General features: G+C 37.3%; 1 protein-coding gene across 6 annotated transcripts in view; it reads right to left on the bottom strand.

Annotated features, from left to right (window-relative positions):
- Positions 1 to 24,392, bottom strand: part of WDSUB1 (WD repeat, sterile alpha motif and U-box domain containing 1) — a 54,584-nt gene that overhangs the window by 29,503 nt on the left and 689 nt on the right. For 2 of the 6 annotated variants that reach the window (XM_077883387.1, XM_077883385.1), the window contains exons 2-10: positions 22,741 to 23,162; positions 20,332 to 20,516; positions 18,359 to 18,490; positions 18,104 to 18,196; positions 14,247 to 14,340; positions 3,717 to 3,750; positions 2,345 to 2,385; positions 2,158 to 2,264; positions 1,109 to 1,288 (exon numbers count right to left, since the gene is read on the bottom strand). In XM_077883387.1, coding sequence (XP_077739513.1) covers positions 1,109 to 1,288; positions 2,158 to 2,264; positions 2,345 to 2,385; positions 3,717 to 3,750; positions 14,247 to 14,340; positions 18,104 to 18,196; positions 18,359 to 18,490; positions 20,332 to 20,516; positions 22,741 to 23,138 — 1,264 coding nt within the window. In that variant the 5' untranslated portion in view covers positions 23,139 to 23,162. Of the gene's footprint in view, positions 1 to 1,108; positions 1,289 to 2,157; positions 2,265 to 2,344; positions 2,386 to 3,716; positions 3,751 to 14,246; positions 14,341 to 18,103; positions 18,197 to 18,358; positions 18,491 to 20,331; positions 20,517 to 22,740; positions 23,163 to 23,880; positions 24,121 to 24,392 lie in introns of those variants that run through there. The other 4 variants (XM_077883386.1, XM_077883388.1, XM_077883389.1 and 1 more) reach the window with 4 other exon arrangements.

Raw genomic sequence — 24,392 nt, 5'->3', positions numbered from 1 at the left:
AAGAACCACCGGGGAGTATCTTCTGATTCTGTGTACTTTAAGTCCCTTGGCTTCCCCTGGAAGTTGTCCGTCTAGCTGGTGTTCTGGGGGAGGGGCCTGTTGTGCTGATTTTCAGGTGTTAGCAGTTGGGGGAGCTGCTGTGCCCCTGCCTGGTGCAGGGCTCGGTGGGGGTTGTTTACCCCGTGAGGCCGCAGGAGGAACAGCCCCAGTGGCGGGGCAGCTCTGGAAACCTGGATTCAGCTCCGGCAGGAACTCCGTCTGCAGAGCCTGGAGGCTCCGGGGCGGGGCCGCTGATGTGCTCAGCTGGGGCAGGAGCGTCCTTGCTGTCCTGGGCCCTCCCGGCCTCTGCCTGTCCCGGGGGAGACCGGATCCTGGGCTGTGTCCCGGCGCCCTGTGCTCGGAGCCTGCGCTGGTGGATTCGCGCTCCCGGGCCGCACAACCCCCTCCGCGGAGCTGCCGCCCGAGCCCCTCCGAGCTGCTCCTGGAACCGCGCAGCCCCCTCCGCACGGAGCCTCTTCTTCTGCCCGAGCCCCTCCGAGCTGCTCCCGGGGCCCCGCAGCCCCCTCCGTGGAGCCGCCCCCGAGCCCCTTCAGCTGCTCCGGGTCCCGCCGGGTCCCGCCGTGCGCGCTGCAGCCCTTAGGGAGCTCGGCGCACTCTCCTGGGCGCGCAGTTGCTGTTACTGTCCCCGGGAGCCCGAGGGCCTCCTCGCCCTCCTGGTCCTGCTCCAACTCCCCACGAGCCCCTTTCCCCCGGGAAGGTCGGTGCAGCTCCTGCTCCTCCGGGACGGGGCTCTCCTGTCCTGGGGACACTCGCCCCGGCCTCAGCCCGGCTCCTCGCGGGGCCCCTCCCCCTTGGAGGCCTTTGTTTCTTTACTTCTTTTTCCCCGTCTTCCTACCTTGATAGATGCGCGAACTCTTCTCACTGTTGCATTCCAGCTGGTCTCTCTTTGAATCTCAGGCCGAATTCATAGATTTTCAGGATAATTTGAAGGTTTTCTAGGTAGTTTGGTGGAGACAGGTGATTTGGAGACCCTACTCCTCCGCCATCTTGCCTCAGAGTAAATTATTAAAAGTCACTTTTAATACTGCCAATCTTCCACTAATCTTACCTATTTTCAAGTCATCGACCAGACTTTCTTTGGTGAGATTAAACAGTTCTCTTCCATCAATGTTATTAATTTTGAAAATATCAACAAGGTCATTTAAACCTTGTGCACAAAGCCACATCGAGACATCATCCTCTGACCAATCTTCAATAAACTGCTTCACTTGATCGTCTGTGCTCCTTGCTTTAAAAACAAACCAAAAAACAGAAAGGCAGATAAAATAACAATGAAGAAAAGTACTTCCTTTATAAATATTATCACTCAGAATTCAAAAGTAAATGAAATTTCCTTAAATCTGTGTTTTGCCACTTTAACATTCTTTGAAGAAATTTCAAAAAATCAAGTAATGCTATGTATAACTACAGTATTATTTAATATGTTAAATACTACTCTTTTGGAACTTTTTCTTTCCACTCTAGAAAACCAAATTTTTTATTATATAAAACTCATATTGGGGGGCCTGGATGGCTCAGTCAGTTAAGCAGTTAATTCTTGATCTTCACTCAGGTCCCAACCTCAGGGTCATGAATTCAAGCCTTGAACTGGGCTCCATGCTGGGCATGGAGCCTACTTTAAATAAAACAAATAAAACCAAAAACCTCATATCAGCAAAAGTACTCTATTTGCTCTACCACCTGCATATCACCACCACTATTTGGCTAATTCTGACAGTGATAAAAATAAAACTCCTAAATTATGTGTCAACACTGATGAGGCCGAAACTAAAATGAATCAATAAAACTACGATTTCTATTTTGTTCTCAGGCTACATTTATCTGAAAGAATAGTCTGCAGTACAAATAAACAGCTCACAAAACTATGGGAGGTATGATATCCATGAACATGCACCCTAAAGCATTTACCAGCAGTTTTAACATAGACCAACTACTTTAAACACTGTTTTCTCTAAAATTATTTTTAAATCCTATTAAATTTGGATGCATACTTTATATTCAGAAAAAGCAAGCTGAGTGATTTTTCAAAAAATTATGGAGTTTAAAATTTTAATGGTGAATGGGTTGAACTGGCTGAAATATGATGCCCTTACTAACCTTGGCAAGGTGTTTCCAGATCAAATTGCCAGATGTTCACTGTTTTGTCCATTGAACCAGTAGCAAGTAAGAGGATATTGGGTGCAAAGGCACAACTTGTGACATACCTAGTTAATAAAAACAACTATTATGTATCTTCAGACTACTTTCTTAATTATATTAATGCAAAATGAGGTTAGGTTCAGACCTGGTATGCTGAGTCAACGTGTGAAGTATAGTCTCAGTATTCTGAAAAACAATAAAAACAGTTTTATATTTACTCAAGTAGGAAATAAAGTTACTAATAAGGACTCATCTAACATAAACGGTTTAAATGCTGTGTTTTAGTATTATTATTAGTCACTAATGTAAGTTGAAACTTATTTCACTTTCTCAATAATTAGCACTGTTGTTTGCTGACCATTTTCCTAGAAATTTTTAGTATAAAAGACCCTTGGCTTTTGCCAATTTATTTGAATTTACTAATAGTAACCTAAACATCTGTTACATGAAATGATTTGTATTTTTGCTATGGCATTTGACTTCTATCCATTGCAAGACCAGTGAGTAGAAATTAGTCACTTAGATTTTCAATATACTTAGTTGGCCATCTAGTATCTAGACACATTTATTTTATTAATTTTTTGAAAGTGAAGTATAAATAATATACAGTATTATTATAGTTTCAGCTATACAATTGGTTGTATTTAACTGAGACTTACATACATAATTTATGGAGAAAATTTAACATTATAGCTATTCTTGTAAAATCTCATGAAAATTTCTTGAGAAACTTTCAGGATCCACTTTACTCAGTTTGAGTATTCTTTCCTATCCCCTGCCAGAGTACTCAGTGATTTGAACTCTCATGTGGAGAACTGGTTTAGATTCCTTGCTTGACCCTCTAAACTTTGATGATTTACATCTCTATTTCATTTGCTGGCAAAGCTGCTGCAGCCTGAACTCATCATTATAAGGCTCCATTCAACATTCTCCATTCTCTCTTGGAGAATATTTTCATCAACTTCATCTTCGCTCTATGTAAAATGTTCATTTTTCTTCATAGTTATGCAACTCTGCTCTTTATTTATATGGATCTACCCAAGACTCCCATTTTCCCAAGTCCATTAAAACCTTCTCTTCCTTATACTTTAAACCCAGCCCAAACGCTACCATTGGTAGGTGACTCTCAGCTAAACCCTTCCCCAACCCTGGGGTAAACATTCATCCTTTGCTGTTATAGAAACTATGGAAACTTGGTATAAGAGTTTAAGAGTAATTAATTTGAAGTGATTTTTTTTTGTTTTTTTTTGGATATTGGTCCTCGTTGTATTTTCTTTGATCAGACCTGTCCATCTTAGACATCTGTCCATCTTAAAATCACTACTGAAATATTTAAGGGCTTGTCCCAGGACCTGTACCTTAACCTGCATAACTATCTTAGCATTTCTGAAAATGTATACCCTTAGGCACTCTAACAAGAAAAAGTATATTTTTTTTCATCTTGCCTAACTAACTTGAAGCTCAGTAGCCTAATAGAATTTACACAAATCACACACAGAAGGTTTTGAAATACTTACAGTATCATATACTATGACAGACTTATCCACAGATCTTTAAAACAAAAAGGAAATTATGAGTGAGTAGTTCTATAAAAACAAAGTACAGCATTTATTAATTAGTATTAAGTCATTTAAATAACTTTTTGGATATACAAACATTTACTTATTTAAAAAATATTTTATTTATTTATTTGAGTGAGAGAGGGCAGAGGGAGCAGCAGACTGCCTGCTGAACAGGGAGCCCAGTGTCAGGCGGGGCTCAATCCCAGGACCCTGAGATCATGACCTGAGCCAAAGGCAGACGCTTAACTGACTAAGCCACCCAGGAGCCCCTGATATGCAAACATTTAGAATGCAGCCTTTTTGTTCCCATGTATGAACTTTTATTCAAAAAATCAAATGTTATATGTGAAATTTATCAGAAAATTATAAACTTTAGTAAGCAATGGTATATGCTATTTATACTACCTAGCCATAAACAGAAAGCATTTAAGATGTATAAATAAGACACAATCTTATATCCAGTTAATAACTCAAAGGGAAAAAATAGTCCAAGAGAATGCTATTACAGTTGACCCTTGAACAATATGCAGGGATTAGGAGCATTAAGCTCCACCCCATGCAGTTGAAAATCCATCTATAACTTTTGACTCCCCCCAAAACTTAATACTACTAAGGTTCCTGTTAACTGGAAGCCTTACCAATAACAAGAAGTTGATTAACACAAATTTTTGAGTATTATATGTATTCTATAATGTATACTTGTAATAAAGCTAGAGAAAATCTGAAAATCCTATGAGAAAATACTGTATTATATATAAAAAAAAAATCTACATAGAAGTAAGCCCATGCAGCTCAAACCTATGTTGTTCAAGGGTCAAAAGTACTGTTTCCTTGGTTTTTGTTTCAGATAGTATTGTTCTTTATCAATGATATGGCCATGCCTTAATCACTAATCTCTACACACACACACACACACACACACACACACACACACACACATATCTCTTGACTGGGACTCATTTTTGAAAATTACGATTCTTAACTTAATATGAACTCTACGTGATTACTTTTAGTGGTATAAAAATTAAAAAACAGCCCCCTGGGATTATTCTGATGAAAAAGATCATCAGAGAAAAATGCAATACTATGACAAAGTACATTAATTAACAGATAAATATTTCTTTATAATATTTTCCCGCTTTAAAAATAATCTTTATGCCACCATGATACATGTTGTGAGAAAACACAACAATACAAGTGTTACTACCATGTGTACAACTTTAATATTTGTACTTATTAAAAAGTAGCTAAGGGGCACCTGAATGGCTCAGTGGTTGAGCATCTGCCTTTGGCTCACGTCATGATCCTGTGGGATCAAGTTCCACATCCAGCTCCACACAGCAAGCCTGCTTCTCCCTCTGCCTGTCTTTGCCTCTGTGTCTCTCATGAATAAATAAATTTTTTTTTCCTTTAAAAGGTAGCTGATAAGAGTCCAACCACAGAAGTCATAGCTTCTGAAGGACTTAAAATTCCTTGTTTTGTAGGTTATCCAGTGTAGATGATGGATTTTGACTGCAGAATTTTTCCAAAACAGGAATTACACTTTAAATGTTCAAATGTGAGCAGCCCCCATGGCCCAGCAGTTTGGCGCTGCCTTCAGCCCGGGGTATGATCCTGGAGACCCGGGATCGAGTCCCGTGTCAGGCTCCCTGCACGGAGCCTGCTTCTCCCTCTGCCTGTGTCTCTGCCTCTCTGTGTGTGTCTGTTATGAATAAATAAATAAAATCTTAAAAAAATAAAAATAAATGTTCAAATGTAAAATAAAATACAAGAAAACAGGAAGCATATGAATGAATGCATTCTGAATGTCAAAAAATAGTTATAGCATTAAATGCTAAATTCCAGCCAAAAAACATTGAGAAATAATATTAGCAGCTAATGTTGTTTGACTATGTATATGGTAAACATAATTAATTTGTGGATACTCTTATTTAGTCCTAAATTCCTCAAGGTACAAGGTATGATTACTAGAATATATAAAATTTTTAGGGAAAACTATTACTTCGGAGCATCGCAAAAAAGCAAATTAGAAGGAGATTCCACCTTCTGAGACCATAACTAGTGCAATTAAAATGAACTCATCCTGGGGCACTTGGATCAGTCAGTCGAGTATCCACTTGGTTTTGGCTCAAGTCATAATCTGATGGGTCATGGAATCTAGCCCAACATCAGACTCTGCACTCAGTGTGCAGAGTCTGCTTGAAAGACTCTCTCCCTCTGCCCATCCCCCTGCTCTCACTCACTCTCTCCCAAATAAATCTTTAAAAAAAAAAAATCACAAAAACCTAACTTGTTCTAATAATATATCACTTGAAGATCATTAGTAATTTTTTATGTGCGTTGTATATTGGGAAGACAGGAATTAGGACAACAAGAGTCCACTACGGGAATAGCAAGCAATATGGCCCAAAATATAAATTAGAACAAAAAAACAAAGCACCCAAGAAATTTAAACTATCCTGTAGGCAACAGATTGCTAGCCATGAAGGCAAAGGAATAGGTTCCCTATCTACTGAGGTATAAACATAATTTGAGAAACAAAAGACCAAGGAGGAGCTCTTAAGAGTCTAAGGATTCCAAGCAAGAATGGCAATTATAAACAGAGACCTGTAAACTTTGGGAGATTAAAAAGACTGTCAACTCACTTCCTGTAGCCTCTAATTTGGTCATAGGATTCAAAGAAAGATATAATGGGATTTGATAACTGATTAGATTTGGGGGAAGGAAATCAGAATTAGGGAAAAAATAATAGTTTTCAATATTTGAGATTTGAAATAAAATACTTTGAAACTACTCAAATAATATAAAACCTCAAAATATTCCCTAAATTGAACCTGAACCAACACCACACAAGAAGTCCCAACTGTTTGGTGCCCCTGATTATACATTTCCTGCTTTATGTAAATCTTACCCCAACTCTTCAGTATCCACATTCCAGCACAATCTGCCTTTCACTCTAACCCCGTGTTTCCTTATAAAGGAGGCATTAGTATTCAAGCCTTTTGATACTCCATTTCTTCAGTTTTGTGGCACTCTAAAACCTCAACTCTGCTCATTCAAGACTATAGGACACGTATGTCAATTATATCTGGCATAGTGGGTGAGAGCAGCAACATGTATAGTTATGTGGTTGGTATAGAAGAGCATATAATCATAGACTCATGGGAGATCCATGACATTCTAGTGATACTGTACAGCCACTCATATCAGAAATCACCTAGAGCATTTTAATCTAAACTAGCTTTATACAATGCCAAAAAGCTCATCAAATGAAATCACCAACATTTCTTTAGGTCAAGTGTGTTCCTCAGGTTTAAAGATTTATTTTGCAGTCAAATGTTTTTATTTTAAATGCATTTATCTATGTTTCTTCTCATTCAGAAAGTATTTGCAGTCTCTTACAAGATGTAGCAAAAACAAGGGAAAAATTACAGTGAGAAAACTGGAGAAGAAGAGACTACAACGATGAGTAGGCAAGAGAAATGAAGGTTAAGTTGTAGTGTTCAAGAGCTGCCTGGGTAGCTTAGTTGGTTGAGCGCTGGACTCCTGACTTTGGCTCAGATCATGGTCTCATGGGTCGTTGGATGGAGCCCCCATGTTGGGCTCTGCACTAAGTGCAGAGTCTGCTTCTCCTTTTCCTTCTGTCCCTCCCCCTCTCCCCCCCACTACTTGCTTGTCCTCTCTCAAATAAATAAATAAAATCTTTAAAAAAATTTAGTGTCCAAAATATACATCATAAAATCCAGTCTACCCTGCTACAGGAGGGCTGCAAGTTTGGTTCTGAGCTTCTTCAACAGCAATTCAAGAAAGAAAACATGATCTGTTAACACAATTTAAGATAAAAACACACGCCCAAAGTTTGGAAAAGAGACTTCAATTCCTCAGACTGAGACTTGAAAGAACTATTTCCCCCAAGGTCTTTATAGAGGGGATGCTATGACACAACGTCCTCAACAACTCTTCCTGAACAAACATGGTAAAATTTCAAACAACTGTTTTATAATGCCTCTTAGGTAGGTCAATGTCTAAAACTCAGAAAAAGCAGAAATCAGAAAATATCCAGTGTTTCAGATTACGTAAAAATAATATTTAATCATGTAGTGAACAATTATCATGCCCCCCCAAATAAGCAATAAATGCTTTGCTTGCATTTTCTCATTTAAGGTTTGTAACAATCTTATGAGAAATGTGTTATTATTTTCCCCATTTTGTAATTCAGAGAACTGAAGCTGAGATAAAGGTACGGAATTAGAACTTGCTCAAGGTCACACAGCTAGTAAGTGATGAAAACTATGTGAACTTAAAACCCAAGTTTTTGGATTTTATAGTTCCTAGAACATCATCCCCCATAAATGTATTAAAATTGATTCATAATGGGGACATGCCCTGTCCGTTTTAACCTAAAAATGTATGAAGCAGATGGCATAGTTATTCAAATTTCACTAAAGCTTTCACGAGTCATCCAGTTTCAAGCAATGCAATATCTAATAACCCTCTGTGATAAACTGCATCATGTACTTTTAGGCTATTAAATGAACTGACCTGTTCTATAGGATTATGAACAATGTTATAAAGAGATGGGGGAGGGGGGTGGCGGGGGCAGGGAGATGATCTGAGTTTTGGAAAAGTGACCTTAAGCCTTCTTATACCTTCTTATGCCAGTCATCACTGAGCAAGAGAAGCCTTGTAAAGCCACTCCAAATTCATGAAAATTCTACCCTCCACAAGTACAAAACAGATAAAAACAAACTTCTAATTGGAACTTCCCATCGTTTCTGGAATAAGGTTCCTGGCCTGCCTTCTCCCTCTCCTACTTAACAGAAAAAGAGTGACAGATGACTGGAAAGTTTAGGGAAAGATGCTAGGTCACATGGCCCAGCCCCTTCTGGATTTTCTCTTTTATCTGTCCCCACAGGGTACTAAGTCTGCAGTGGGCCAATGGTGCCCAAGAACAGGTGGGCAAGTCAGATGCAGATCTACAGTCATGTCTAATCTGTTTTGTATTTCTCTCTCACTGGTTTTTGACTCAAGAAGAAGAAAAGAGGATGTTATTTACTGAACTCCTGAAACTCTAACAATGATCAGCATTTTAAAACTAGTTTTCAAAGAATCCTAACAACTAGAACTGAGAATTTATGGAAAGAGGCAGGCCTATTTGAATTTTGAAGACTGATCTTTCCTGCCTGAATAGAAGCTAAAATATATAATGTTCGTTTTATCTGGTTGATCAAGTGAAGTACGGTGGAACAAAAGACAAATTCTGCCAAGGGGCTAGAGGAAAATTATTAGAGGGGAGGTGTAGAGAAAGATGAGTGAAGAAGTTCCTACATATTTTGCTCCATCATGTGTGATGCCATCACAGCTCTGAGAGCTAATGAAACGTGTGAAGCAGATAGGAGAACCCGCGTATCTTTTGCTAGTCCAGATACTGAAGCGATTTTTAAAAAGAAAACAATTCATTCTTCTATTTTACTTTTCTTAACAAAAAATGTTATGTTAATATACAATGAGTTTTTTTAATGAACTAAAAATATTTTAGAATTTTGTTTTATTTTCAGTAAATAGTGATATATGTAACCCATACAAGCAAAAGCTCCTTAAGCTCCTCCTCAATAATTTGTAAGAATATCAGAGAATGCTAAGGCCAAAACATATGAGAACTATTGACCTAAATCATGGTTCAATTTCTTTACTTCACCTTTAGTACGCATCTCCTATAGCTAGGCAATGCATATTAGAATTGCCTTAAAAGTTTCAATCATTTTCCTAAATCTATACAAAGTTAAAACAACATCCTAGTATCATCTCTACAATCTATTTTTCCAGCCTCAATTCCTCTTACTGCTTTTTATATGCACCATACATTTTAATCCACTCAAGAATTTCCTGCCTTTTGGAATTCCCTTTCTGTTTCCCAATCCTCCCATATCTGCATAAATTCCATGATGCCTTTGACATGGTCACCCTATATCTATGCCCTATACAACCTCATTAGCATACTTGACCTATAATCCCATTCTCTCAATTCATTTTTCCTGTGTAGCCACCTGTATTCAGATACCTTACTCATTTTCCCCCACTGTCTCTTTAGAATATGTATCTATTTCATCTAACCAATAACTTTTAGTCACAAAGGGAATATATCACTGACGAATGAACTAGTTCTTTATCTACTCATGAAGTATGGTTGAAACATATATTCCAATTTCCCTAAAAAACTAAACGTTTATATTTCACTATCTTACATTTCCAACTCACTAACTTTCCCATATATTTATCCAAATGAATTAAGAATATTCAGAAAAAATATCTGAATGTGACCTAGAGCGATACCATATCCCAAAAAATATTTAATAATGTAAAATACATTTATCAACAATGACTAAAAAGGGTACATCTTAGTTAACATATTAAGATTGACATATATACAAGGTAATGAGGAATTTTTTTTTTTAATTTTTATTTTATTTTATTTATGATAGGCACACAGTGAGAGAGAGAGAGAGGCAGAGACACAGGCAGAGGGAGAAGCAGGCTCCATGCACCGGGAGCCCGACGTGGGATTCGATCCCTGGTCTCCAGGATTGCGCCCTGGGCCAAAGGCAGGCGCTAAACTGCTGCGCCACCCAGGGATCCCGGTAATGAGGAATTATAATGCTATAAAATAGCATTTTTATAACAAATAGGTTTTAAACACACAAGTTATACTATCACTTAATACTTCTTTTATGATTCAGAAGGCAAAGGCGTATTAGATCATACAATGTTATTAAGTTATCAACATGACCATCAGGATAGAGAATTAAAATATCTTGAAGGGCACACTGTCTTATACTTCCTTTTATATGCTGTATCGCAACTGTCAGAGACCTGTGCACATGAGATAGTCATAAATACTTGCTGAATTTCATTTCATCATTTTGTCAATTGACCTCTCAAGAGTGAAATGCACAATACATCCCCCAAAACAAAAGAAGATAATCCAAATTTGTTTAAACTATCACTGACTTCAATTCTAGGTGAAAAAAGAATTACTATACATGCTTTTTGATGATGCACTATTTTCTTTTGGGATAGAAGGGTCACATCTAAAATAAAGGCAACATATCTAATTTTTTGGTTTATTATTTGGCAAGGATGAGAACATATGGGAAAAGAACTATCAGGCTTAAGTCCAAAGTATTTTAAGTAAATGTCAACAGCCCAAATATCTTGGATGGAGCAAAAGCTGCCATGAAGAGCATGAATGTGGATTTCAATGTCTGACGCCAGACAGGCAAGAGTGAGAAAATCCAAGAGCAGCAAGGAGAAAATATACCAAAGTATATAAATAGAATATAAAGTAACTGACTCATGCTACTGTGTACCAAACTAATTGATTTATAGAACAAAGTTTTGAAAAACAAAAGCCAAGATTAAAAATTTTAACAGAGAACTAGAAATCATAAAAAGTGATATAGTGGACCTGAAAAAATAGCCAAATACAAATTCCAGAACCAAAAAAACAAAATAATCCAAATTAAGGATTCATCAATAGACCAGTTTAATATAACATATCTGGATAAAGCTAAGAAGAGCATCAGCAAAAGGAAAACCATTTGGAATAAAGCACAAGAACAGGACAATTAAAAAATACAGAAGAGAAAATAAGAGATATAAAGTTTATAATATGAAGGTATATTTTGCATCTAATTGGAGTTCCAGATTTAGAGCAGAGAAAGGACAGAGGCAATATTTGAAGAGATAATGAATAAGAATTTCCCCTTAACTGGTGAATTATCATTCCACATATTTAACAAGCTCAGTGGATCCCAAAGCAAACTAAATAAAAAGAAATCCAAATCTCAATACAAATCAAGTATAAAAAAAATCACAAAGAGAAAGTTCTGTAAGCAGCCAGTGGAAAAAATACTAGTTAGTTAGAATCAGGCTTCTCTATAGTGATATATACAAAAATAGTTAAGTCTTGACCAAATTATGTTTATTCCAACAAAGCAAGGTTGGTTTAACATTTGAGAAATCAATATAATTTATCACCCTAATAGAATAAAAGAGAAAAATCATATGATTATTTCAAAAGAATCAGGTAAAATCATAGCACTTCTTCATGATAAAAACAAAACAAAACCTCTTACAAACTAGAAGGAACAGAAGAGCTAAAAAAAGTTTATCTCTCCAAACCTACAGTGATCACACTTAATAATGAAAGCTTTCCTTTGCAAAAAAGGAATCAGATGTTGGCTGTTATCACTAATTCCATTACCTTTGTACTGACAGCTAGTTCAATAAGGCATAGGATGATGTTAAAGGTACAATGATTAGAAAGGAAGAAACAAAAATGATTATGTGATATGATTTCGTACATAAAAATGCATAAATTCTTACAGATCTTAATTTTGTCTTTCTGTATATACTTCTCTATGTTACCCATGACTTTTATAATAGCAACAAAAAAATTAAGTGCCTAGAAATAAATCTAATAAAAGAGGAGGAGGACTTCTACAGAGAAGACAATTATTGAGAGAAATCAAAACAAATATAAACAGAGAAATATGCCATATTCCTGGATTAAAAGACTCAACATCATAAAGATGCCAATTATCCCCCAAATTATCAGACTCAATATAACCCCAATCAAAATCCAATGGGTCTATATATGTACAGGGGATAGCTGGAAGCAATCTGACAAGCTAACTCTAAAATTTATATGGAAATATCAAAATCCAGGAATAGCTTAGAATGGTTTTAGAGCAAGGATAAAGAGAAAAATAGAATGAAATAAATAGGCTGAGAAACAGATCCACACATATATAGTCAGTGATTTCTGATAAGATAGAACATGGAGAAAAAAATGATCTTTTCATGTATATTACTGGGACAACTGGATATCCACATGGAAAGAAATAAAACTGGACTCCTGTACATGATACACACAAATCAAATTTGAGAAAGAAAAAACAATGAAGGTTTTAGAAGATAATATGGGAAAATATTCTCATGACTCAGAACATAAAGAAACTGATTACACTAAAATTAAGCTGTGAAGGGCAGCCCGGATGGCTCAGCGGTTTAGCGCAGCCTTCAGCCCAGGGTGTGATCCTGGAGACCTGGAAGCAATGGGCTCCCTGCATGGAGCCTGCTTCTCTCTCTGCCTGCTTTTCACTCTGCCTGTGTCTCTGCTTCTTTCTCTTTCCATGTCTCTCATGAATGAATAAATAGAATTTAAAAAAAAAAGACCATATTAAAATTAAGCTGTGAAAAGACAAATCCACAGAAGGGAAAAGATATTTACAACACATATAACCAATAAGTGGCTCATATATTGAAATACAGACACAATATATATAATCTCAACAATAGATCAATAAGAAAAAGATAATCCAGAAGGAAAATGAGCAAGAGACATGAACAGGTACTTCATTAAAGGAGAAATACCTGTGGCCAAAAAACTTCTGAAAAGATTCTAATCTCATTGTTTTAGGGAAACGCAAATTTAAAAAGCAGTAAGGTAACACTTTACATCCATAAGAAGGGCTATAATTAAAAAGATAAAAAATATCAGTATCAAGTATAAGCTAGGATGTGAAATAACACAGCTCTAGGGATGTTTGGCTACTTGGAAAACAATCTGATGTTACCTGCCAAAGTTGAAAATACAATTATTCTGTGGCTCATAAATTCTATTCCTATGTATTTTTCCTACAAAGATGCATGAACAGGTACACTAGAAAACACAGATGGATTTACAAAATTATTATTGTAGGGCAGCCCCGGTGGTGCAGCGGTTTAGCACTGCCTGCAGCCCAGGGCATGATCCTGGAGACCTGGGATCGAGTCCCACGTCAGGCTCCCTGCATGGAGCCTGCTTCTCCCTCTAACTGTGTCTCTGCCTCTCTGTCTCTAGCTGTGTCTCTATGAATAAATAAATAAAATCTTAAAAAAAAAAATTATTATTGTAATGCTCCCAAAATGAAAATAATCCATATATTCATCAACATTAAAATGATTAATAGTATACACACTCAATGGAATATTGCATAGCAATGAAAATCAATAAGCCGAAAATAATCCATATATTCATCAACATTAAAATGATTAATAGTATACACACTCAATGGAATATTGCATAGCAATGAAAATCAATAAGCCACGGTTACATGCATTAATATGAATGAATGCCACAAACATCATGTTGACCAAGGGCAGCCAGACACAAAATAATACACATTATATGATTTGTTTTAAATCAGTAAAAAGAAAAAAGCGATACAGTATATGACCAGAAGTGTTGTCACCCTAAAGGGGCATCTGGAAGGTGAAGCCCTCTGAAGCAGAACCAGTGATACTGTATTTCTTGACCTGAGTAGTGGTTACATAGGTTTGCATCAATTTATCAAACTATTCTCTTATGTTTTATGTATTTTTCTGTATATCTGTTCTATTTCATATCAAAATGGTTTAAGGAAATTAAACTAAATAGCTTACCCCGAGACTAGCATCTGCCCATTATGAGAAAAAGCACAAGCCAGAACAGGAGCACAGTGCCCACTCAGTGTACTTTTATATTTTAATTCAAAACCTGCAAATAACAAGGCAAGAAAAATTAGCAAGCTGACTGTGCTTAGAATTTATTTTCAAGTCAAAACTACTTCACTCATTTAATAATCTTTAAATGACTAAAGAATACAAAAATGAAAGAAATCTTCACACAAGTCAGGTATTGGAATGCAGTGTGATGAAGTGGTTTCAAAAATTCAGTAATGGGTAAAGAAAATGGTGCACTCAGCAGAGATGGGGGATTATAATGATCAAGTACTTTTAAAATAAAAAATTTTAAACTATAAAATACATAAAAATATAAAATTTTAGACTCATCTAAAATTTTAAGCCATTAAGACAACCTTGGCATCTCATTTTTTAAAATATAAAATATATTTTAGGGCTCCTGGCTGGCTCAGTCAGTGGAGCATGTGACTCTTAATCTCAGGGTCATAAGTTTAAGTTCCACAATGGGCATGGAGCCTATTTAAAAAGAAAGTTTTAAAAACATTTTATTATTTTTATGTGTATATATATATATATAATGTATATTTTTATATACACACAGATATATACACACTCATATACCAATTACCTAAATGCTTTAAAAGAATCAAATTGCCTAAATACCTCAACAAAGATCGATTTTTAAAATGTGATATCAAGAAAATATTTTCTTCCATAAATAAAAAATAATCAATGATAATTTATACATCTTATAATTCCAATGATATCTTATAATACTCCTACAAAGTATGGTAACACTAAAATCCATTTTATGCTTTCGGTAAATACTGGAAATACAAGAACTATTTTAAAGGTAAACTGATGGAATTCAACGTATCTTAGTCACAAACTAAGAATTACTATAAAAATTACTATTAAGAAGTTCATCTGAGGAGAGAAGGAAATAAATAAAATGGATTCATTTTCTCAGACCCAATAAAAACTTTTTTGAAGTGTTAATGGCTCTTAAGATAACAGCATTTAATTAAACAAAAAGGGCATTAGAGCAGGTAAAAGTTTCAACAAATAGAAAAAAAAAACATGTATTTTTTGTCTGGGAGAGGAGATGTGGTCACTGAAGGCACTACGGAATATACAGATTAGGAACTGGCACAATCAATCAAACACAGCAAAAATGTTAAGTCGTAAATCAAATGAAAACCAATAAAACTTGCAATATCATCACAGGTTATATTCTCAAGTATAAGATCTGTAAGTCTGTCTATTCCTCCCTAACAAATAAGCAATTAAAATAATCAGATGAGAGTGATGTGAAGCACTTTATAAAAAAGGCTTTAGCTGCATGTTTATAAACTGTTAAGTAGGTTTTTCAAAGAGTCAGTATAAAAACACATTTTCCAGACAATGCATGGAACGCTTTACTTTTGAAAGGTTATTGAAGACATATTTAGAACATCCCATATATGACTATATTCATGGGTTCTCACAAGAATTTTACTTTGGCAGGAGCAAAAAGAGAGGACAGACCAGTGAATGCTGATCCTCACCAGTATGTCACTGAACATACTAAAAGAATGACTAAATATAACCTAGTAGGCAATAAACTAACTGAATTTCCACAAAAAAGAAATTATTTCCTGATAATGGGCCCTTCTCTAGACACTGGTATAATGACAAAGATTTTCTCTTTTATCAAACTCTAGCCAGACTCTTCTGAGCCCTCTTCTGAACTAAGGCACTGACTGGGGCCTATAAAGACTTACACTAACATAGTTTTTGACAGCCCACAGCTGCATGCCTAGGATGACCCTGGGCCCCTTAAAGGACCAGCCTGGGAAAATACAAGGCTGCCAATAGAACTTTTGTTCGTCCCAGCCAACATCTGAAGACAGGACCCCTGTCTCCCACCTGTAGGAGGGCAGGAGCCTAATCTCCCTACTAAGTGCCAGTTAGCAAACCCAGATGAGCTTCACATGGCCCCCCTCCTTTCTGTTCTTTGTAAGTTTTCACTTCCCTGACTCTACAAAGTCCCACATACCTCTCTCCTTATTCCCTCATTCTCCCTTCAAATTGCCCAGTCACCTCTGTATAAACTGATGTTGAGTATGGTTTATGTTGGACTCTTCTCCCTATTGCAATAGTGTATTACTGGTTAAAAATCTATCCTTATCATTTTAGTGTCCAGCTTTGTTTAATCTTTGACAACAATTATAAACAACAAAATGTGGTTTGTAATTTAACTGAAGCTTATTAGGTAACAAATTATATTTTTAGGCATCTGAAGATGGCCAACTGACCATATATAATTTCAGAATTCCCATTAAAATGATAGTGAAAGAATTAATAAAAATATAAAAGCGAAAAAATATATATAAAAGCACAACAATGAAGAGAATGGAAAGAGAGGCATCAGCAATCCAGAAACTAAAGCCAATTTTGAGAAGGCAGAAAGCAAATTAACTGATGAGGTGCTACAGGGAAGTAACAGCCCAGAGTGCAAAGGGAGGGCCTGCGGCCAAGAAGAAAGTTATTCTGCCCTAGAATACCTCAAAAAGACTTAGTACTATCAATAGTTGGGGAACACAGATATTAACCTGAAAATACAGAAGTTAGCAAAAAAGTCTGTTTATGAAACACTTGGTGTTTACCTCCAATCCCTCCCTCATCCCACCCATAGCATGCTTCACAAAAGTCAGATGCTTCTCTCTAAGCAGAACATTTCTAATGGCTTTCTGGGGAGTTCCTTGGCAGTGCCTATGCAGTTCTCTAAGCCCCTATTACCTCTTCGGTAAGGGCCAACAAGCCACTTCCTCGTCCTACAGGGAAGTCAGCAACAACAAACCACTACATGCACAGAACTTCTGAACATCTTATTATTGGAATAAGATGTTAAATGGAATACAAGGATCATTGGATTAAATGGAATACAAGGATCAAAATACATTTAATAAGATATTAAATGGAATACAAGGATCTCCAGACAAAGAAGGTAACCCTATGAAAGAGAAAGATCAGACTAAACAAAAAAAGACTCAAAAGCAAACAAAGATAATCAGGAAACAGAAGGGAACAACAAAATAAAAAAAGCCTCTGATATTCTGAGTTTTGAGATAATCTTCACATTCATCAAATAAAAGGGGGACACTGAGAAAAATAGAGAACATCAACTTACAGAAATTGAAAATATGATGGAATAAAAAATTCAAAAGGTTAAAAGATAAAGTTAAGAAGTGTTCTCATACAGTAGAAAAAAAAAGATAAAGAGATTAAATGTGGTGGGAGGTGGGTGGGAGGCAACACAGGGAAAGAAATCAGGAGGTCCAACACTCAGTTCATGAGAATTATTACAAAGAGGACATGGGAGGAAATTGTTAAAGAAATAATCCTAAAGGAATACTATTTTCTGAATCTAAATTTCTTGCCTGAAGGATGCCTGAAGGAACAGTGCAATACATGTAGGAAAGAGCTCCCAGGCATTGTCAAAAAAAAAAACCAAAAACAAAAACCAGTCACTGCAGTGAATAAATTTAAAATATGGTGGTAAAACAATATTTATGCAAACTGAGAACCACCAAGAGTTGCAAACAGATGAAGTGCAAAGTGGTTGCCTCTGGTCAGCAGGAATGTGTGTGGTGATGGTGTTGAGGTCATAATCAGCGGTAAGCATCCAATTTTTAAATCATGTATATGTATGTAATTACTGATTAACATTTATTAATACAGATTTCTATAATCATTTTCAGATATCCAGAGTTCCTTAAGTAAAAAGATTAATTAAAACAGAAATTTTATCTGGATCACAAATGATTTTAGAGAACTACCTGTTGAATACATACCTAAGATATGGGTAAAAGAAACAACCCAAATTTTGATCTGGCAATCCTGACCACATGATGCCAATCGAAAAAACTGAAGACCTTGCTCTCCATCTAAAAATGTAAATTTGTTAAAAATAAATACACAAGAATTGGTAAAACATCTAAACCAAAAAATGTTCAACTTTTTATACTGAGATCTATTAATTCTATTCATTTAAACCATATTCAAAAGTAATATTAAGGGGATCCCTGGGTGGCTCAGCGGTTTAGCACCTGCCTTCGGCCTGGGGTGTGATCCTGGAGTCCCGGGATCGAGTCCCACATCGGGCTCCCTGCATGGAGCCTGCTTCTCCCTCTGCCTGTGTCTCTGCATCTCTCTCTCTCTCATGAATAAATAAATAAAATCTTAAAAAAAAAAAAAGACAAAAGTAATATTAACTAAACTTATACCACAGAATGAAATTCTGGTTAAAGAATTCATTTTAAACAAGGCACATCACAGGATTGTAACTCTGGCCACTGATGTTACTACAACCAAATACCTTTTCATTTACCTTCCACTAAGGACCTAAATCAAGGGTCCATGGGCCAATATTGAGCCAGTAAGCCCGGGGCATCCTCCAACCCAATTTTAGAGTCTGTGAGGCTAGCTAGCACTTGATAGTAAAAGATTAGGAAGAAAAGGTATGAGTATTAAATGTTTAATTATTCTCAACTTTCTTTTTTTTTTAAAGGATATACCCACTTCTTAAAAACTTAGTCTATAATTCACAAAGAGTAATAATGAGATTCCTCCCTCCCCATTGATTTAATCAAGGCAAAGGCTGGGATTACATAAATCCAAAATTACATAAATCTGTTTTATTTGGTAGAAATTAAATCAGGGAAGGAAATCAGTATATTTGGTGTCACAAATATTCCACTAGCTTTTAATGCTGAGATAATTTCAGTGTATAATTATATACACACTAGATAAGTTCCTAAATATTTGTGGTTAATGCCAATATTGATATCATCAACTCAATTTTATATGAGTTCCACCTAAACATCACAGATGCAGCTTCCTCAAAGGAAGTTTTCGCACTGACGCGCACCAGGATACAATTATATGGGTAAGCACAGGGGAGGCTCATCTGAAGTGATTTTTACTTGAAATCTAAAGGATAACTAAGAGTGAACCAGGTGAAGAATCCATATGTAAAACCCTTGGAAAAATCTTAGAAACATTCAAGGAACAAAAGGAGACCAGAGTGGCAAGAGAATGTCTGAGGCCAAGTGAGCTTTGAGGAGGCAGGGACACAGAATGTGTCCAATACTTAGGAACTTTTGTGTTTTGGATTTGGTATTTTATACCTTACCTTAATCAGTCACTGATGGATGAAATAGGGGAGTGCCAAAACCATTCTGCCCACCTTCTGGACCTGAGCTGTCCAATAAGGTAGGCACTAGCCACACGTGGCTACTGGACACTTAAAACGTGGCTAGAACAAATTTAAATGTGACATAATATACATACCAGATTTCAAAAACCTAGTACCAAAAAAAAATTAGCAAAATATCTTAATTATTGAAATATTTTACATGTATATTGGGTAAACTATATCATTAAAATTAATTTCACCTACTACTAGGAAGTCTTAAATTTACAAATGTAGTTCACATTACATTGCTAATAGGACAGCACTGATGGTGCAACAATGGAAGCAGCAAAAGCAACTTCCATCCTAACATCCTGAAATAGAGGAAAGCTCCCCAATTCACTGTTATCTATTTAAAACCATGAGTCTGTCTATATTCAGGAGTTTGTATTTCTTTTTCTAAAAGCTAATTGTGTTGTCAAACATCTTATTTTATAAATTTAGCTTTTGGAAGATTAAATTGGTAAACTGAAAGTTTAGCTTCTGTTTCCAATTCTTTTAATTTCACATTTGTCTTTGGAGAGCCATATGCTGTATTTTAAAACCCACAGCATACTCAACAGGGTTAAGTCCTCTAAATTACCATATTCAAGGAATCCAGATCTACTGTACAAAATTGAGTCATCCCCAACATATATTAAAGAGCCTGATTTTCCCTAGTGACATTTCTTCATGATTTCATTTTAATCAAGATAAAAGAATGCTTCCTTAAAAGAAATGAATTAAAAGGCCTTCTCATTTTACTAAAGAAAACGAATAAAAGAGTTAAAAGTCATACACAAATTACAAATAGGGACTACTAGTGCTTAAAAGAGTAAAATAACCAACCAGAAACTGGCTGTGAAGAAAAATCACAGCAGGTAATCCCAAGATCATGTGCTTTTTCACTGTGTAGACACCTCATTTTATCATCCCACACTGTTATATCTCCACACGAGGAACCAGTGACAAAGAAATTTCCATTCGGAGAAAACGCACAGGCCACCAATGAGCCATCTTTAACACTACCACATCTGAAATAAAAGCAAAAAGGTGGGGGGAGGGGCTTCATTTCATTTCAGAGTATATTTTACCTTATATTACAATTTTTAACAGAACCTTGCTATAGTAAAAACAAGGCAAATGGCTATCAGAGAACTAGAAAGGTCAGTAGAAATAAAATATTATATGCTATAAACTTAGATATGCTTTTCCAAAAATAGGATTTAAACATTATTTTAAGTGACCTATTCAAGCCTAAACTATACAAATCCAAACCAAAGTCCAGGTATCTTCACGTTTTTCCATATGGCAATTCTGTATGAACGTATTAAAATCTATAAAACTTAACAAAAAAGCTCTGCCAACCAAAATATTAACTGTGGTCCCACATTTTTTAAAAACCATTTTTACGGAAAACATATTATTGGGGTCAAAAGTACTTTCAACTTCTGTATTAAAATGACCCAGGGCAGCCTGGGTGGCTCGGCGGTTTAGGGCCTGCCTTCATGCCCAGGTCGTGATCCCGGGGGTCATGGGATTGAGTCCCACATCGGGCTCCCTGCATGGAGCCTGCTTCTCCCTCTGCCTGTGTCTCTGCCTCTCTCTCTCTCCGTGTCTCTCATGGATAAATAAATAAAATCTTTAAAAAATAAAATAAAATAAAATAAAATAACCCAAAAGTTGAGTCGGTAGGGTAGCTCAGTTGGTTAAACATCTCCCTTCGACTCAGGTCATGATCCTGGGTCTGGGATTAAGTCCTGCGTTGGGCTCCCTGCTCAGTTGGAAGCCTGCTCCTCCCTCCCCACTCCCCCTGCTTGTGTTCTCTCTATATCGGTCAAATAATAAAATCTTAAAAACATAAATAAAATTACCTAGAAGCATAATCTTCAAATATTAAACATAAATAAATATAAATTCTTATGAAAAGAAAATGCTGTGAACAAGTTTTTTAAATTATCTTGGGAAGATAAGGAAGCAATGTGCTGACAATATTGATTTTAATTCTCTCAACTAGGAAAAAGAAACTGCTAAAAGTCTAGCAATCACTGCAGTGTCCCATCCAGTACTTAAATCTACTGCAGTGGCAACTTTTTACAGCATACATTAGGGAAGTAATGGTAGAGAGAGAATTCATCACCTGGTAAGTGAAAAAGAATATTTCTTAGTTGACAGATATATTTCATTCATATAAAAAAAAAAACTTGAAAGATACCTCATTCCTTCTGAGCTCTTTAAACTGTTCAATAATGCCACTTAAAACACACTGCCTCCTTCAAGCCACAGACCTAAATCTAATAAGCACAGTTGTTTACCAGCTGGCATGTGCTCTGAATGATGCAGGGACAGGAGAAAGTATATTAGGCTTTTTTACTTGGTCACATTTAAAAGTTTATGGCTCTTAGTTACTTAAGGTCACCAGACTGTAACTTAAAAATGGTAAACTTTATGCGATACATAGTTCACTACAATATACATAAAAGTACATAACTTTCATGTTGGCAAGTTCCAAGAGAACATTACCAATAAAAATCAATTGATGTATTTTCATCTAAAAGGAGTTTTTCAGATTTTTTAAATTAGTTTATTTTTTAAGATTTTATTTATTTATTCATGAGAAACACAGAGAGGCAGAGACGGAGGCCGAGGGGGAAGCAGGCTTCGTGCAGGGAGCCCGACTTGGGACTCGAACCCAGGATCCCGGGATCATAGCCTGGGCCAAAGGCAGATGTTCAATCACTGAGCTACCCAGGTGCCCCTGGTTTTTGTTCTTTTTACATGAAAACACAACACCACACTAATCACAAGGGTCTTTCTTCTGGGGTTGATCATTCACCCAGCAAGAATCCTCATCAGGAAACAGTTGTGTTTCTTAGGTGAGACTTACTTACCATTACTCTGTTACTGAGAACACTTGAGTCATGAGTGACAAAAACAAAGTCTAAAATTACTGGATCTTTTTCAAAAGATTGTTTTCTTTGTCTCGCTCTTAAAGTAAAAAAATCCATAAAAGTCTAACAAGATTAACCCTTATTTTACAAGAGAAAGACTGGAAATTTAAAACTCTCAGAGCCAAGCAAATCTACTGTAAGAACCATTTAAAACATCTGTTTTTATGATTTTTCAGAAGACAGGTCAAATGTCTTTCCCTGTGATGTGTGAAAATTATCTGCTTCTTAATGTCATCAAAGTATTCTATTTTTATTTTTGCACACTTCTTAATAGGATTAAGAACAGAAAGGGTGTAAATATCCATACCTATATAACTTGTAGGACTGAGCGTTCCATAAAACAACTGTGCCATCAGCTGCCCCTGATACCAAACAAGTGGAGTCTGGGGAGAACTGGCAAACCCTCACGGGGCTACCAGTGGGCTGTTCCATCACTGCCAACGTCTCTCCATTCTGAGTATTCCATAGGACAGTGGTACCATCTGTTGAACAGGAAGCCAGAACGTGTCCCGAGGGGGAGAAACAGCAGCAGTGGACAGCATAGGTGTGAAACTTCAGTGGCGAGTGGGGCAGCTCAGTGAAGTCACTTAGGGAGTACAGGCGAATTGTTTTGTCCAAAGAGCAAGTAGCCAAGAGGGAAGAGGAGAACGCACAGCAGTTGACATCATCTCCGTGATCCGCCAATGTGTGAATTAGTTTCACCATGTTCTTTATTTGAGGCAAAATGTCCTGCAATTTTTAAATAAAGGTTACTTCATCCTTAGAATCAAATAAATGCAACTCAAATCCATACGAAAGAGTCAAAATCAACTTAAGAATTTGCTCAGTGAAGCTCCTACATTCCTAGAGAACTATTGCTCCCAAGATAAGAAATTTTGGAGCGAAAACACCGATAAGACTATAAACTCTAATAACGATCACAGTCACAAGTGACACGCCAATCACGTTCCATTAGTTCCTAAGAATCTTGTCAAGTAACTTCCAACTGATTTGACGCTGAACATCCAAAACATCGGGTATTTATTTCACCTCTGAAGCCTCTCTCTTAACTAATCACTTCTCAAAAATGCCTCATTCCAGATCTGCTCATCTCAACTCAAAAAGATTTTCCACTCTCAACAAACTGGCTCAGCCGTTCCTTCTACGGACGGAGCCAGGGCCACATTCGGCTCCGCCTCTAAGGTGCATGGGCTGCGTGGTTCCCTCAGAAAGTCTAAGAAACGGTTTCATTCAAAATTTCAGCGGCGGTGCTGGAAGCTCTGCCGTGGTCTGCCACCTTGTTTAAAAAAAGAATAAAATGATATAAAAGATTTGAGGTGAAGAAGCAACTTAATAGATCAAGGAAACCAAAGAGACAGAGTGGCAAAAAAAATGAATGTAGCCAGACTGCACTTGAGAACAAATTTACAAATTCAGATTAAAATCCAAACCCTTCGTTACAGCTTACATCTCTGCAGAACGCTACACAGATGGGGCAGCTCTTTTCCAATATTTGTTGTATCCCAAATCTTTAGCCTCTTTTTCCCCCAAAACATCAAGTCCAATAACGTCAACAACAACAACACAAAACAGAAACCGCGGAACGTCCTTGGGGCGGGGTCAGCTGTGCCGCTGCACCGGGACCAGGCAGTGCGGGGCTCCCCGCAGCGCCCACGCGCGCCCCGCCCGACGCCCGGCCGGCCCGAGTGTGCCCCAAGTCTCCCCCAAATGAAGCCCCGCGATGACGCCCCATACGTAGGGTCCAAAGGGGCAGCCGACTGGACGACCAGCCGACCCGAGCCCCGCCTTCCCGGGACGCCGGCCTCCGACCCGGCCCCGCAGGCCCCGCCCCCCGCCCCGTTCCGGCCCCCTGCAGGCCCCCGCCGGGCCCGCCTCGCCCCCCGCCCGGCCCCTCGCCCGGGCTCCCGCCCCCGTCGCCCCGCCGCGTCCCGCTCCCCCGGGCCTCGCCGGCCCCCGTCG

The sequence above is a fragment of the Canis aureus genome, chromosome 34 (genome assembly GCF_053574225.1).
Source record: "Canis aureus isolate CA01 chromosome 34, VMU_Caureus_v.1.0, whole genome shotgun sequence".
In the NCBI taxonomy this organism is placed as follows: domain Eukaryota; kingdom Metazoa; phylum Chordata; class Mammalia; order Carnivora; family Canidae; genus Canis; species Canis aureus.
Note: the sequence above shows the minus strand (reverse complement) of the source record. Positions and strands in the feature narration are given on the sequence as shown.